This window comes from Lytechinus variegatus, chromosome 3, assembly GCF_018143015.1.
Source record: "Lytechinus variegatus isolate NC3 chromosome 3, Lvar_3.0, whole genome shotgun sequence".
Taxonomy (NCBI): domain Eukaryota; kingdom Metazoa; phylum Echinodermata; class Echinoidea; order Temnopleuroida; family Toxopneustidae; genus Lytechinus; species Lytechinus variegatus.
The window spans coordinates 51,223,546-51,239,375 of record NC_054742.1 but is presented as its reverse complement, the minus strand read 5'-3'; the positions used below and the strand labels follow the sequence as shown (position 1 = coordinate 51,239,375).

At 35.9% G+C, this 15,830-nt stretch overlaps 2 protein-coding genes across 5 annotated transcripts in view; one reads left to right on the top strand and one right to left on the bottom strand.

Moving 5' to 3' along the window:
• The window catches only part of LOC121411295 (phosphopantothenate--cysteine ligase-like), a 33,609-nt gene extending 30,140 nt beyond the window's left edge, over nucleotides 1-3,469 (top strand). For all 4 annotated transcript variants that reach the window (XM_041603944.1, XM_041603943.1, XM_041603942.1 and 1 more), the window contains one exon: nucleotides 2,476-3,469. In XM_041603944.1, the coding sequence (XP_041459878.1) occupies nucleotides 2,476-2,658 (183 nt within the window). In that variant the 3' untranslated portion in view covers nucleotides 2,659-3,469. The remainder of the gene's footprint in view (nucleotides 1-2,475) is intronic.
• Nucleotides 3,470-6,145: 2,676 nt separating this feature from the next.
• On the bottom strand, nucleotides 6,146-14,836 carry LOC121411293 (sodium-dependent phosphate transport protein 2A-like). Its single transcript, XM_041603939.1, has 6 exons — nucleotides 14,582-14,836; nucleotides 14,223-14,415; nucleotides 10,518-10,793; nucleotides 9,860-10,170; nucleotides 9,217-9,577; nucleotides 6,146-8,808 (listed from the first exon to the last, which is right to left on the bottom strand). Exons 1-6 carry the CDS (start codon nucleotides 14,765-14,767, stop codon nucleotides 7,826-7,828), a joined length of 2,310 nt encoding a protein of 769 aa, XP_041459873.1. The 5' UTR covers nucleotides 14,768-14,836; the 3' UTR covers nucleotides 6,146-7,825.
• Nucleotides 14,837-15,830: the final 994 nt, after the last annotated feature.

Genomic DNA, 15,830 nt, shown 5'->3' with positions numbered 1-15,830 from the left:
GCGAATCACGAGCCCAAATATGTTGATATTTCATAAATTGTGACATGGAAATTGAACATTCTGAACATTTCTTTTTGTGATCATGAACTAGATTTGAACCTACCTAAACCATTAATGCAAGCGCGAAGCACGAACCGAAAGTTTTTGATTTACCAACCTAAAAACTGGACATTCGTAACACTTTTTCAAATCATGAACAGGATAGGAATTTAACTAAGCAATAGATGTGAGCGCGAGCTGAAAGTTTTCGATTTTCCAACCTAAAAACTAGACATTCTTGGCACTTAATAATCAATGAAATAGGAATCTAAACAATGAATGCGAGCGCAAAGCACGAGCTTTAAGTTTTTTATTTTCCAACCTAAAAACTGGACATTCATAGCACCTTAAAAGAATATAAACAGGATTAGAATCTATTCAATTACTGCAGGCTGAAAGTTTTGCTTTTCCAACCTGTAAATAATAGTCAATCTTAGTACTTATCATGAACAGGATAGGAATCTAAACAATTAATGCAAGCGCAAAGTAAGAGGTGAAAGTTTTGTATTTTCCAACCTAAAAACTGGACAATCGTCAATTTTTTTCAAATCATGAACAGAATTGGAATTTTACTAATTGGTATTATTGGTATTATTAGCATATTTTAAAATCAAGGACAGGGTAGCTATCTAACTAAATTTTAATTGATGTGAGTGCGAAGCGTATCCTGATTTTTTTCCGACCAAAACGTCATCTTCTTTTCACCTAGTTATAACAATAAACAAGATAGTATGTGACTCAACCATATTACTGATGCGAGCGCGAAGCGCGAAATGATTTTTTTATTCAGATCTGAAAACTAGATCTTTCAAGCACTTTTGAAATAAAGAACAAGCATTTATCTTAAACAATGCGAGCACAAAGCGCGAGTAATTTTTTTTAAGATTTAAACCTACAAATTATAAAAAAGATGGATATCTTCCTAAATAAATGATTTGATTTTATATATTTTGATCTAAAAAGTGAAAAAAGTTTGAAGCACATTTTGAAATAAAGAGATGGCTGTGTATTAATGAAAAGCGCGAGCAAATTTGTTTTAAAAATTTTACAATGACAATGTTTTCTTTTTTCCAATTATTCTTCCTCTTCCTATCTTCTTATTTTTCTTCTCACCTTCCTATTTTGCGCTGCCAATGGGCAGGGCCGCCGCTTCGCCCTCTTGATTTACCTATGATGACCCCTCCCACGGCAGGAACTTTGTGTAAAATATAATATTAAAGTCTCGTTAATAGAGTATTTAAAAACAAATTTTGGGGGATTAAACGTAGTTAAAATTCACTGCAAAGGATTAGTCATTACTCATGAAAAGTATTCTTCTTTTTATGAGTACGCGAACAATGAAAATATTCTTATATTCCAATTAAATTTGGAATAAAGGGGAAATTAATTGGTTTAAGGGGTATGGAACATTCTCATCTACCATCTATGAACTAAAATCTACTTATAAGTATCCAGAGGCGATTTTCTTTTTTCGTCAGTTTTGTTAGTTATGAAATTGACAATGGCCATCGATGCCATCAATGTCATCACTCTTTGGCTCACATATAGGGCTAGATTTGAGTTTGAGAATAGTCGGGCCGGTATGCCTTTTCTTTCCCTATCCAAGTTCTTTTTTTTCTTTCAAGGTTCATAAGCTTTTATAGGGCATTGATCTGTCCTTACAGCTTCACGAATTTAACATTTATATTTAGCCATAACCTTGATGTGTATAGGGAAAAAGAAAGAACTATTGCCAAACATGAGCATATTACTCATTAATGTTATCTCATATCCTGTAAATCTGGTTTTTGCCATGTTACGTGTTTGCTACAAAATGGCTTTGTTTTGACAGTGTCAGAATCATAACAAAAATGATAAAAGAGGGTGGTTTCTTGAAACAGCTTAGATTTGTGAACACCCCATGGAAAACTGCCAATAGAATTAATATGTTCAAATATTCACAAATATAAACAAAAGAGTCATGTCAGTGAAGGAATATCAATGTAATAACAATCTGACATTAGCAAACTTTTGAAAATAAACTAATATCTATCAAATATAAGAATGTCAAATGTGAATGTGAATTATGAAAACGAACACAAGTGCAATGCCTCTTTGCAAGGAGTAAGTTTTGAAACACTTTTCATTAGAAATTAGTGGTGGACGGAAGCGGTGTTTTTCATGATGAGTGATGGTTAGAAATCTTCTGTGCCAGTTGGGCCTGATAATTGCTGTCCATTAACACTGGTCCCTCATTACATTTCTACTAACATGTGAATCTGCCCATCTCTTTAGTACTGCTAAAATCTCTTGGACTTACAAATTTGACTTGAAAGATGTTATTAACACGTTTTACATAATCTGATTCAAAATTAATTATAATACTTCAAGCTAGGCAATTGTTGCAGTCTTTGAAGGTTGTACAGGGTCTACTTTATTTTCTTTTTGGCTGTCCAGGTCGTTGTTGCCAACATCTTGGAGGAAAGACGTAAGAAGGTTGTGGTGATCACCGCAGACTCAGAGACACAGCTGGAAATCTCTGAAGAACAGAGAGGTAGTGGCCAGGAACTGGAAGACATTTTAGTCCAAGACCTGGTAGCCAAGCATGAGGCTTTCATTCAGAGTGCTGCAGGAAGATAACACACCTGGAAATCTCTTAATAGCAGATGGATGGCAGTCCTGAAGGAACTGGTAGAGATCTTAATCCAAGACCTTGATAGCCAAGTGTGAGGCTCTCATTCAGAATACATGTGAAAGGTGTGTTTAGAATGATCATGCAAGCGATGATGTCATTTTAGGAACAGATGATGAGGAGATGATGATGATGACGATGATGACGATGATGGAGAGGAGAAAGCACAAAATTGAGGTGGAGTCATTTGTTTAACTGGCTTTGATGACCTTTGTTTGAGGAGTGTTAGTTCATCCAGCCCTCTCTCATTATCAATTGCTTTTTGTGTTGTCATTACATGTAATCTCAATTTTTTATCATCAAGATATGAATAGTTGCCAATTCAGAAATTGTGGGACGATTTGAAAACTCAGAATTGTGTTGACGAAAATCTGATTAGCCTACCCTATCTAGGCTGGGGTATTTTGGGAGATCACATGGCCGGGGGGGGGGGTGCCTCACAGCCCCCCCCCCCTTTGAGATCTCTGCTGTTGATCGAGTCAAAAATTGGCACGCAGGTTGTCTGGGACATAATCTACAAAACTGTATAGTAATTTTTTATGCCAATTGTTATTAAGTGATTATACTAATTTATGCATAATTAGTAGCAAAAATATAATTAATTTTTCCTATAACTCCCATAATAAAGCACCAAATGTTCTGATTTTTGGTATGGAAACTCTTTTTGGTGTTCTTTGCAAATGCACATGAAAAAATTGTGATATCAATCCAATTTCTTACTTTTATTTTATTTTTTGCAATTTATTATTTACATGTATTTCGTTGTTTTTTTTACCTTTTGTTATCCATTGAGTTTTTTTTTCAATGAACTTTGTAGGGGACACTTTTATGATAAAAAACAACATAAAATAAATCTATTTAGACCAGCAAAACAAAAACATATGTTCATAAATTTCTGATTTTTTTGGTAGAAAACTCAATTTGCATTGATTTTGTACAAAAAAATCAAATTTTTTAGCAATTTTTGGTCTGACGTGCACTTGCAAAATGTTGCATAATTTTCGGAACCGCATATCTGGGCGTCGCAAAATTGGACTCAAAAGATGCGGAAGGCTACAATGTAAAAAGACTAGTGGTGGGGTAAAAAAAGCCCCCCCCCCCCCGCCTAGATAGAGTTAAGTAAAATTATGAAGTAATCTCTTTCATTTCCATGTCGCCAGCATTCCCCTCCACTATAGTTGGAAATGGAAGTCATTCAATCTTGAATCGCCTCTTGAAAGTAATATGATATTATTTCTCTTTCTGAAGTCTTTGTTTTTCTTCAGCCTTCTTTTCATATTATAATTATCTATGCAGTGTAGCTTGCATGTAAAATGATGTGATGCTTTGAAATTTCTATGAATTTTTCCCTATTTACTTTCATATGCATTAAAATATAATAAATACATCTCATACATAAATGTTAATAACTACTGGACTGAATATGTTGATCACATGTTTGTGCTTGAATGTGGCAGTGATTAATTTCAAGCACTTTGGAAACCTTATGTATCAAAAAGTTGCCCCTGACAGGTAATGCCCAATTAACCTGTGCTTTGAAATATTCACTTATTGGTTACAAAGTTTTTCGGTATTTGACAATCACATGCTGATCATGTGATTGCTCATATAATGGAAAGAAAGGTTAAAATTACTTTCTTCAGGAAACGATAATAAAAACACATCCTTGCAAAGTGTAATATGGCCGAATGATCCAGAGCATGATATTTTCAGCAGTCCCAGAATCGTTCCACAGAACCCCATTTTAAGGTTTAGTTCCAGCATGGACCCATTAGATGGACATTCATCGAATAGTGAATGAATTCACTAACAAGTGACCGTCATTGTGCTCTGAATAACATTCTCTTCTTATTTTTCTACTTTCATCCTACCTTGTTCCGCCGTCAATTAGGCCATGAGTTGAAAGAAGCAGTTCATGATTAAACATTGATATTGCACAAATTGTATGCGCAGAAGATGATAAACAAAATCCTGGAAAATCGATGTGCAGTTCTGGTTTACCTTTGGCAATCTTAGTTCCATGTGTTTTATTTTGGAAAATGTATGCATATTTTAAAATAGAGGCAATATTGTGATCGATTGCCTATTTTTAATCTAATTTTCCTTCTAATATTCCAGAGATACATGGCTCCTATCATGTAAAGAGCGTTTATCTATTGTTAATGAGGACATTATGTGCATGTGGAAGTGTAAGGATCAAATAATAACATATTTTATGTTACAAAATTGTCTGCTTCTTAATTTTGCTGCTTCAACTCTAAAGCATGTTGAATGAAAAGCATTTTCTTAACACAGGGCATCAGCCAACATAACCAAACCCAGGAAAGCTTTGCCTTTGAAATAATCAGATGCGCCTTGGTAGTCGCTGTTGTCAAAACACCTGTATGTCCATCTCTAATAGGTCCATGGTTCTAGAGCCCCTATTTACAACTTCGACTTGGCACATAAGTATCATGTTATAAATTAATAGCCCTTCCCTCTGGATCATTTATTAAAGTTACACATGGAGAAAGAGGGAAGAGGAAGTATGATAAGTGAGAGGTTTGAGAACAAGAGGATGAGATAGGAGAGAGGAGACGGTTGAAAGGGGGGATAGAGAGAGCGGGATGGCGAGAGAGAATGTGGGTTTAGGGAGCAAGAGAAAGAGAGAGGCAAGAGTAGACGAAGAGATGGTCAAGAGAGAAAGAGATAAAATGGTGAGAGAAAATGTGGGTGTTAGGGAGAGGGGTAATTGTAGACAGATATGGTCAAGAGGGGGGAAAGAGATAGACACGAAGAAGAGACGAGAGTGAGAAGTGTAGGGTTAGAGCAGATAAAAGAAATGGTTTAAAAGGGGGAAGGGAGATAGAGACATGAAGAGGGAGAGGGGGGTGGTGAGATTGAGAGAAATAGAGGGGGTAGGGGTTAATAAACATCAGGAATGTTCTTCAGAACTTCTATCCCATCCCCTCCCCCTTTTTTAAATTCAGCTTGTTAAAATATTCATTTTTCTAACAAAATACCAGTCACATTTTCTCCTCATTCACTTGTCAATTTATCATTATTCTTTCAAACATTCACTCTAAAAATTAAAATTTGCTATGTATATATACCATCAACCTTGCATATCTTTTTGCTGAAATCTATAATAACAGATTTTACTGGCTAGATTACAATTAATGTTGTTTTTTCATTTTGCCAAAGTAATAAAAATGTTGCAGGAAACATACATCTCCACCTTGTCAATGCTTTTGTAATGTAATTACAAAATAATCATTACTGTAAATATAAGTTTCTCTCAAATTATATACATACTTTTTTAAATGGGAAGATTCCTTCACTGTTGCTCTCATCTCTTGCACTTCACTCTCTCACTAACCACTGCTTATATCGTTCGCCTCATAAATCACTTTCTGTAAATCACTTTGAATCAGCAAATTGTCATTGAGAATGTGATAGGTTTTTGGCTCATTTATTCAGCATTAATACAAAACAAAAAGATGCAATCAGCCCAAACACAAATACATTTCTCTATGATCATGAATATTAGAAATCATAGAACTCATTACTATGTATAAAGCCAGGCACATAAGATGGAGACATTAGCATAAATAGGTTACCTCATTTCAGGTACATAACATAACTGCAGCAAGCCAGTCAAGTATCTTTGTTTGGAACATTGCATGATACAAACGACATTTCTCGGTTCACTTTGGCATCCCCTAAAACCCTGAATAGAATTTGGTTCAATGAACCAACCACTCTATGAATTAAGCATTTATAGTAGTATGATGTATAATATGATCATGCACATGAATCAGAAAAGGTACAAGGGTATTCATTCCAAGCCACCTAGCTTTTCTGGTGTTGAAAATGTAATCATAATGCTGATTATTGTTTACCCTGGAAATTATGATTGCACTACACTTAAATGGGCTGAAGTTAACAACTTTCAACCACACTAGGGAATTGTTTCCATTGTAATGTTGTTGATAAATAATGCCAAGTTCAACATTTTCAAATGATGTTAAGTAAATGCCTTGAAAAAACAAATGTTTGTCATGGTAAAAAGGTGATTCACTGATGGATTGGCAGTGAATGTGCAGTGATTCAAAATAACATACATGTAAGCATAGCAATAACCATTCATACATGGATTCAACTTCTACCCTGTACTATTATAATGCCAAGTTCAACTATTGTGTAAAAAATAATTTTCAATCTGCAAAAAATAATATTACTAGACTTCAGAACATCAACTTTTACCTCTGATATCATTAATGTTCTGTATTGCATACTTATTTCAGATATCGCCTATATGTAAACACATTTATAAACATAAATGTGTCAAGCATTGAAAAATTTCAGTATTCATAATAAACACAGAAAACAATATTCTACTCCACAAAAAAAAATACATTATGCTGGAAGATTTCTGACCAGTCCAAACAATGGAATGTTAAAATTTACACCCTTTTAAATAGCTTAAAGCTGTACAGGAGAATATTGATTTCTAAACTTCCATGTTTTGGGTTTTTCAAGAAATGCGAATAGAGAAAAATGTACAATTAGGTAAAAACAAGTATATGTTGAGATTTACTTCAACAAAAATGCTTTAGTTTCCCTTTAATAGTCTATACTTTTTACTAGATCTCTATCCATCAAGTATTGTTTGATATTGACAAACTATATCAGCCATATTGCTTAAGTATGAATGCATCTAAATTTTACGACATAAACATTTCTTTACAAAAAATTAACATATTTTACAAATATTATATTACCTCTGTATGAAATAAGTTAGACATAGTCATTTTATGCAAGATGTGTCACTTCAAACATCCAGATAGGAAAAAAAAAACATTGCAGCAGTAAGAATAACAGGACAACTTTGACTTGGCAAATATCAAAATGCACATTGTGTCGGCCCTGTTGCATGTTATATCTCCTTGTTTGTGATCTATTTTTCGATCTAGAATATGTAGTTACAAGATGAGATGTATAAAAATATATAACCTGTTCCATGCATGTATCTCAATCAGTGACTGGATGGAAACTACGAGTGATTTGCACTGCCCTAGAAATAATAAACATGGTCAGCATGACATCTACGGTTTAGGTAATACATGTGCTATGTCATAGAGTACTCAAACGATCAGCACCACCTGTATTACTAAGTTCTGAGGCAGGCAAAGTGTCTGTACGATCATTCGCTACATTGTAGTGCACCTTGATTGGGGAAGCGCTATTACTGTGTACCAGTGGCTGCCCACTGATGTTGAGGCTTCCTTTAGAGTTTGATCGGCATGGGCAGCACCTCCCACCAATGGACAAGAACTTTGATATAAGGCGATCAAGTGGTGAAAGCGAGTGCATCCAAAGGGGTAGAAAGTCCCAGTTGCGCAGTTTCTCTGGTAGAGCTTGTGGCCGTTTAACTTGAAGTGTGTTCACCACTATGGCAAAGATGGTAATGAGAATGATGGGGATGCCAACGCCCAACAGACACCACACACTGATGAGTGAAAGACCAAAAATAGAGAGGGGCAAGAAGAAAAACATGAGGATGAGGTACATGATAGCAAACCAACGGTATTTTGCAGTGGTGTTCCCAAGCTTCTTGGCGAGCATGACTGGAACTTTCCTCATCACTGGAATAGGATACCAGATGAGAATGCCGGAGATATTGAAGAACAGATGGCAGAGAGCGATCTGGATACTGTTTTCCAGCTTGTCACCAGAGCTGGCCATGGCAGCAAGTAGACCCGTAGCTGTAGTGCCGATGTTAGAACCAAGCGTTAAGGGATACATACGGTCAAGGGTAATGACTCCTACACCAACCAGCGGTGTCAGGGCTGAGGTGAAGACTGAGCTGCTCTGGACCAAGAAGGTGATTCCAGCACCTACCAAAATGGCAACATATCCTGTCAGGAAGGAGAATGGTCCTGGGAAATCTGCATTCAAGGTCTTGCGGATGATACCAGCAACGCGACCCTTGAGGAGAGAGTTGAGTGTCTTGACCATCATGATAAGACATCCACAGAGCATGACCAGAGCAATGACAAGGAGGATGCCACCTATAGCTCGATCTGACAGACCCGTATCATTGAAGACAAAGTGACCTGAATTTAAAGATAAAAAGTAGGAAAAATTGTCATACCATCAGATAAAATGGCAACTCATTAATTATCAAATTCACAGATAGCTAAGTCTATCAATGCTTCATTTGTCTTAACCAGACATATCACTCAGCTAAATTTTTCGCTAAATTGCTTATTCATTTTATCTTTTATCATAATCTTCCACATGAAATATCAAGCCATTTTAGCAATTGATATATAACAAAAAATTTTATATTTTAATGTTTTTATCATGTGCAAGAAATCATCTGTGACATCTTGAATCATCTTGCTATGTGTCTTTGTTTCCTTGGGGTTTTTTTTTTGATGATTTTTGTATGCTCAATGTATTTTAATGGAAGTGAATAAATAAAAAAATAAAAAAAAAAACATATTCAATTCAACACTTACATTTCTCAATATTGACCTTGACCATCCTTGTGACCTGTCCAGAAGCCTCTGTGGTAGTTGCTGCCATTGTAGAGTTTGGAGCTGTCGGAGAACCAGTGGTGTCCCACCACAGAGGATATCCAGTTGTAGTCTTATTAAATCCAGTGTCAGTGCCAGAGGTATTGAAGACATTTCCCCAACCTCCCCATCCCCAGCCAGTAGTTTGTGTAGGAGCAGCATCAGTGGTGTTGGCGACAAAGGCATTGGCCGTTTGATTGACAATCTGGGGGACTTCATCTGTCTCGCACCACACTTTCAAGAGGGATTGGTTCTCAGCCTCCAGCTCTCCAGTCGCAATCTTGGAAATCTTCTTGCTGTCAATCTACAGGAGGAAAAAAAAAGAAGAGAAAGTAAATATAGACGTGTACAAATTAAAACAATTTGGCGATTTGAAAAAGTAACCAGTCGTCTACAGATGGGCTACCTCTCATGAGCTTACCACTGGTTGATCCTGTCCTGGGCTCCTAGCTATGTTCAAACCAGCTTTTATTTTCTTAAAGAGCCAGTTGCCACATATACATGTAATATAACCAAATAAATAATGTTCAGGTCTGTGCATTAAGATTATATTTATCTGTGTAGTATTTCAAAGTGTTTTTCTCACCTGTATGATCCTCTTTGAGAATGGTTTGGTTAGCACCTTCAGCAGTTCCACCTTGGCACCCTTCTTGGTCTCGATATTGAAAGAAGCTACGATGAGGCTGGTCAGATGGTAAAGATAGCCAGTTGCAGCCTCCAAAGGGAGTAGACAAATCACAGAAAGCCAGTTGAACATATCATGGACGGTTGCCCCACCAAAGGCACGGCGGAACTCTGATCGATTACCAGACTGAGCCATGGAGACAATGGTGTTGGTGACAGAAGTACCGATGTTGGCACCCATGATGATGAAGATGGCAGGTTTTACAGGGAGAACTGAAGAAAAGTACACACAAGACAATTCATTACTAACTAAAGTTATCAAACACTAAATTAAGAATATTACATGCAATCCTGCTTTAATTAATAAATTGTTGAACTTTTAAGTATCAAACTTTGGTGTTAAAATTATTTCTTTTGAAGAGAATATAAATCAAATTTTGTGAAGTTTGGAAATAAGTTGGACCATTGGGGTGTTATAATGTAAAGAAATAAGTTTGACTTTATTTACATTTGTTTTTAATTTTCATGTACACGTTTTTGTCATAGGCTTAGAATCAAATTGAACAAGTAATTTGGTAGCAAAAAATTGTTAAGAAAGGATTACAATTTGGCAAACTTACTTCCAGCAGCTACAATGCTCACAACGATGGAGGTTGAAGTGGACGAGCTTTGGACAAGAACAGTAGCTAGGATGCCGATCATCAGACCACATACTGGGTTGTTGAGCAGTTCATTCTGCGAGAAGACTTCTCCAGCTTCTTTACCACCAAGGAGACGGAAGGCAGAGCTCATCAGGTCCAGGGAACAGATGAAGAAGTAGAGAAGTGCAACAATGAGGATTGGCTTGAGTAACCAGCTGAACAACACCCGACTGAACTTGCCACAGCATGTTAGATCTGGAAATAGATTAATCAATTCGTTCTCATTTAATGATTTTACACTAGAACAATGGAGGTTTTAATAAAAATCTAAACCAGCTTATTCTAGACAAATCATCAATACTCTTCAGTATTTCAGCTGCTTTAATTTAATTAAGATAAACAATATCAGGTAGACCTGCTCAACGTGAATAAACATTTGAATTCAGATAACAGCAAAGCTATCACTTGTATCAGCTACTCACTAAATATGTTCAAGTAATTATACCAATGAAATGTAAATATTGTGGTTGCAAAACCAATAAAACTAAAATATATATATAATAATGATCAAGTAATCAGTGTGCTGATTTTTAAAAAGGGAGTGTTGTATCTAAGGTAAAAATTGACCTCTTAAATACAAATTCTCAGTTTGAATTCAAGAATAATAGAATATACTTGAGCATGCAATTCCTAATCGTGAAACTGGTTTCATCATACAGTAAATCATAAAAGCCTTATAGAATAAATTCCCTGAAAGGATGAGGTCATATTGAAGTGAGTGTATGGATTCTGCATTACATCACGTGTACTGTAAATCACAAGACACACAGTCTGCTCTTGCTCCATGCACATATATATACATGTACATAACCAGATTTCCATGCATGATGCTATGATACCCCAGTGCCCACTACACACATACACACACACACTTCGGCAGCATCTATTGTGCATTCAAAGAATTCCTCTTTTGTGTAGAGTGAGCGCTGTGCGAAGGGCACACGCAGGAAAATTGTTGCCTGTATAATGCAAACCGGCTTCTATACCGGCATTTTGGAGCGCCACGTGGGGATTTGCGACATACAGTACATGTATATGATATAGGAAGAAGCATATGGCCATTGAACAAGAATTCATTTGACATTTAAGTTAACTTAACTCGATAACCACCTTTACTCTTAATAGTAATTGTTACTAATATGTCCATTGGCTGTAACACAAAAGCTTAGCAATGATCACATTAGAACATTTTTCTACAAATAACTGATTCCATTGACTACAATGAATTTACGGTCAATCATGAAAATCGAGCGTTACAATTAATTACTAACCTTTGTGTTACAGGACCCAGATAATTCCATAAGAATTTTAAAATCATCAAAAATTACATGTGCAAATGTAAGCCAATATGTAGAGTCTAGACTCTGATTTATTATAGCATTATATGAGACACATGCAATGCATGGATGGAGCTATCCCAGGGAACTACTGACATATAACGCAAGAACTACCACTGGATTTCAATATCAAGAGTGAAAAGTTGACAAATTTCATGCAGTTACAATGAAAATTCTATTGAACAAAATGATTCACTCAGAACGAGATACCGGTACTTTTTTAAAAATTAGGTCTGTATTCTAATTAGATAGGTCTATAAGTATGATACTATATTTATTCAGGCATACAAAATACATGTAGCAAGGAAGTTGTAACAGATCTAGATACCTGTAATCCATATTTTGAAGCCTATCACAAAATTTATGGTACATTTTTACAACTTATCTAAAATCCAGCATACATGCACTGTTTTCAGCTCAATTGGGGGAGGTCTCTTCAAATTAATATTTTACATCCTGCAAGAACTGCTTGTCTTTATTTGAGTCATTTTCAAAATCTGAAATCAAAGGAAGCGATCAGTTTCATTGTGCAAAAAAAAATATAGATCTATAGTATAGAAATCTATATAAATCCAGGTCTTACAAGAGTACGATTACACTAATCCCACAATTGTGACACATTTAAAACCAGCTGTCTTTAGTCTTTTCCTCAAAGTTCAATCTAAATGTAGATCCATTGTAGCCCTACTCATTTATCTAAACTTCATCAGATCTATATTTTTTAAATCCATTTTAATTTGTATAATAATTCAGCAACATGCTTGCAAGAACTAGAATCAGCAATTTTTAATAAAAAAATATTTTAGACTTCTTTAAAGTTAGGTTTAAGATGAATAGAGAAAGGTAGACCCTAGATCTAGTAGCCTAGGCGCGCCTAACAAAAGTTGATATGACAAAGTAGTGTCTAGATCACTAGAGAAAAAAAAAGGGTTTTAAAACACCGAGAAATATATTGGATTAAAGTTACGAAATTTCAAGTACATGCTTAATCTCACAAAACAGTTTCTATTGCGAGGCTCACTGTATGATGGGGGGGGGGGGGGCCATGAATCCGCTCCTGAAAATCTAACTTAACATTAGATCTATGCCTGAATTTCTTTTCATTCCACAGAAAATTTCAGTTAATAATGTTTCTCATAACTGTTTCAAATATATCAAAAAAATTTGGGGAGAAATCTGGAGTCTATATTAAAGATTTTCTTGGAAAAATTCTTGGCCAGTCGATAGTCTACGTAGACAGTTACTTTAGATCTACACACGATTCGGGGATTTCGATGAGAAAAGGCTGCATTTTCATGCCGTCACAAGAAATGCCTAAATTTATTTTCAATAGATTTTCTGCAATTTTGAAGTGGATGTTTGTCTATGTAGACTATTGCAGCTACAATGCGTAAAGTTTATAAGTGTTAAAGTGTAAAGTCTGTGTTCGTTGCATAGTAGAATCACACAGATGCGTAAGTGCAGTGCACAGACTTTGGTTGGAGCCTTGGAGGACCTAAATATTTTTGTGTTAATAATGATAACATAGATCGGCATTAGATGTGGATGTTGTCTTGATCTAGCTCTTCATTCACAAACTCTTGTTACATCTAGTACCGTACTCTAGATCTACTGATCTTGGATGACATGTTACTGTTAGAGTGAAAATATGCATGTCATCGCGATGAATATTTATTTGTTGGGCTGATGATGTCACATCCCCACTTTCCTTTCTTTTTCCTTGTTATCATGGTAGGCCCTACATTAAATTATAAATTTGTTTCATTTTTTCATACATGTGTGACAATTGCAGCAATGAATATCTAATCCTAGCACTAAAGGCAGTTGTCAAAATCAATCCAATTTTTTCAGTGCTTGTCAGGACAAATTTGAATAAACCTTATAATTTAATATAATAAAATAAAAAAGAAAAAGTGGGGATATAACATCAATTTGCTCATTGAATATTCATGAAATTGTTTCACCAGAATAATACAAATAGCCTAGACTTTAAAAATAAAATGTCATAACTTTGTTACAGTAGGCCTAGATCTAGGCCTAGTGACTAGATCTGATGTTAGATCTAGGCCTAGGCCTACATCATGTATTTGTTGACCGATTTTGATCAAATTTTCAGTGTTTTGTTTGTCTGATTTTTCTTTATCTAGTCTGTGGAGCGTCCCTTTTCACTTTAACAGTCACATTTTCCACAAATTCAGTTTCAAAGTTTAGACCCTAATCTGAGCCCTATAAAAGCAACTAAAAAAAAAACTAGGCCTAGTGTAAGAACTAAAAATTGTAAACATACCACTCCAAGGTGTGCTTGTGTCTTTCAGCTCAGACAGGGCCCATGGATCATCCTCCTCCTCTTCTTCTGCTCCAGCAGGAGGCTGTTCTTCTGCAAGCAGGGTGCCATCTCGTTTTTTCTCTTTCACGTTCTCATCCAAATCCAAATCAAGATGAACATCTCCATTTGCAGCATCAGTGGCTCCCAGATCAACCTGGAAAACAAATGGTAAAAACATGTCTAAGTTAAAAATAAACAAAAACAAAACCTTTAAACAGCGGCTGGCAATTTAAGAATAAGGTGGATGGATGCTGAGGAGTGAGTTTGATTGAAAAGGTTTCTCAAGAAAAAGACAAAAGTCAGAGTTTGCAAATTTGTACCTTTCGAACTTCCCAAATAATTTGGTTTGGAGTAAGATCTACCACAGAATATGGCGGAGGTGGTGTCTGGCTTGGGGTATGTATTCTCGATGGAGTCAATAAGGGTAAAACAACTTGAGAATCCTCCATATCTGGAGTACTACTTCTTGGTGGTGGTTGTGTCTCTGAGAAGTCGGAGGTAACCATCTTGCTCGAGTGTCAGACATTAACTGAGAAATTTTGGGAGCGCCAATTGAAGATTTTTCGAACCCCGGCCAATCAGCACGTCGCATATCGGAACCTCCTCTGACGTATCATTCATTCATAGAATCAACCGCACTAGATGTACATGTGATGGCTCATGGTGTTCACATGATCAGTAGTTGTGGGACGAGTTCATTTTATTACGGGGGTCGTAAGGATTTGTAGAATCAAAACAAATATAGTTGATTGATATATTTCTTCAAGTAAACATAATACTATACAATAATTCAAATATTAAAAATTATTTATTTATTTTATGATAACATTTTAACGACAAATATTGGTTAATATCCATACACTTTATACAACTTATCCTAATTGTTTAATAGATTCGACCCATTCTCTCGTTGTAAACATATGTAGACACTAATAAGCACGTGTAGCACATACGATGAAACCGGTATGCACCGTGAGTAACCCACTTTTGGGGTATATTTGTGTGTGTGTGTGTGGTATCGTAGTAGTGCAGTCTCAACGTGGAATCATATGGAGCTGCTATGCTCCATCCATGCTGGAATGTACACATGTACATGCGAGGGTTGAAGCTCACCTGACTCGTTTGTTTACTTAGTAGTAGTATTTTTGTAAACTCATATGTTTACCCCCTTCAAAATTATGAATGAGTGAGTGAGTGAGTGGGTGAGTGGGTGAATGAGTGATGAATGAATGCATGAATGAATGAATGAATGAATGGATGGATGGATGGATGGATGGATGGATGAATGAATGAACCGTTGCAGGTCTGTAATATGACACAGGGAAAGAATGAATGAATGAATGAATGAACCGTTGCAGGTCTGTAAAATGGCACAGGGAAAGAAAATATTTTCAATGTTAATATCGTTTCATCTAATTCTGTCATCGCGGCAAATCTTTGATCGCGGGCAGCAGGAACCTATTGCAAATAATTATTCTAGTGTACAGTAGTTTATATTTTTTTATAAATGAAATGTTCATATATCTGATTCCCGTCTGACTAGGCCTACTCTCATTATCACCTGGAAGT

Bases quoted from the DNA above. Each gene is read 5' to 3' on its own strand.
- LOC121411293 (XM_041603939.1), bottom strand. From the start codon at position 14,767: ATGGTTACCTCCGACTTCTCAGAGACACAACCACCACCAAGAAGTAGT. The intron at 10,794-14,222 runs GTATGTTTACAA...ATCTATTTCCAG, and splicing joins CACAAGCACACCTTGGAGTG to ATCTAACATGCTGTGGCAAG. The intron at 10,171-10,517 runs GTAAGTTTGCCA...ACTTTTCTTCAG, and splicing joins GAGCATTGTAGCTGCTGGAA to TTCTCCCTGTAAAACCTGCC.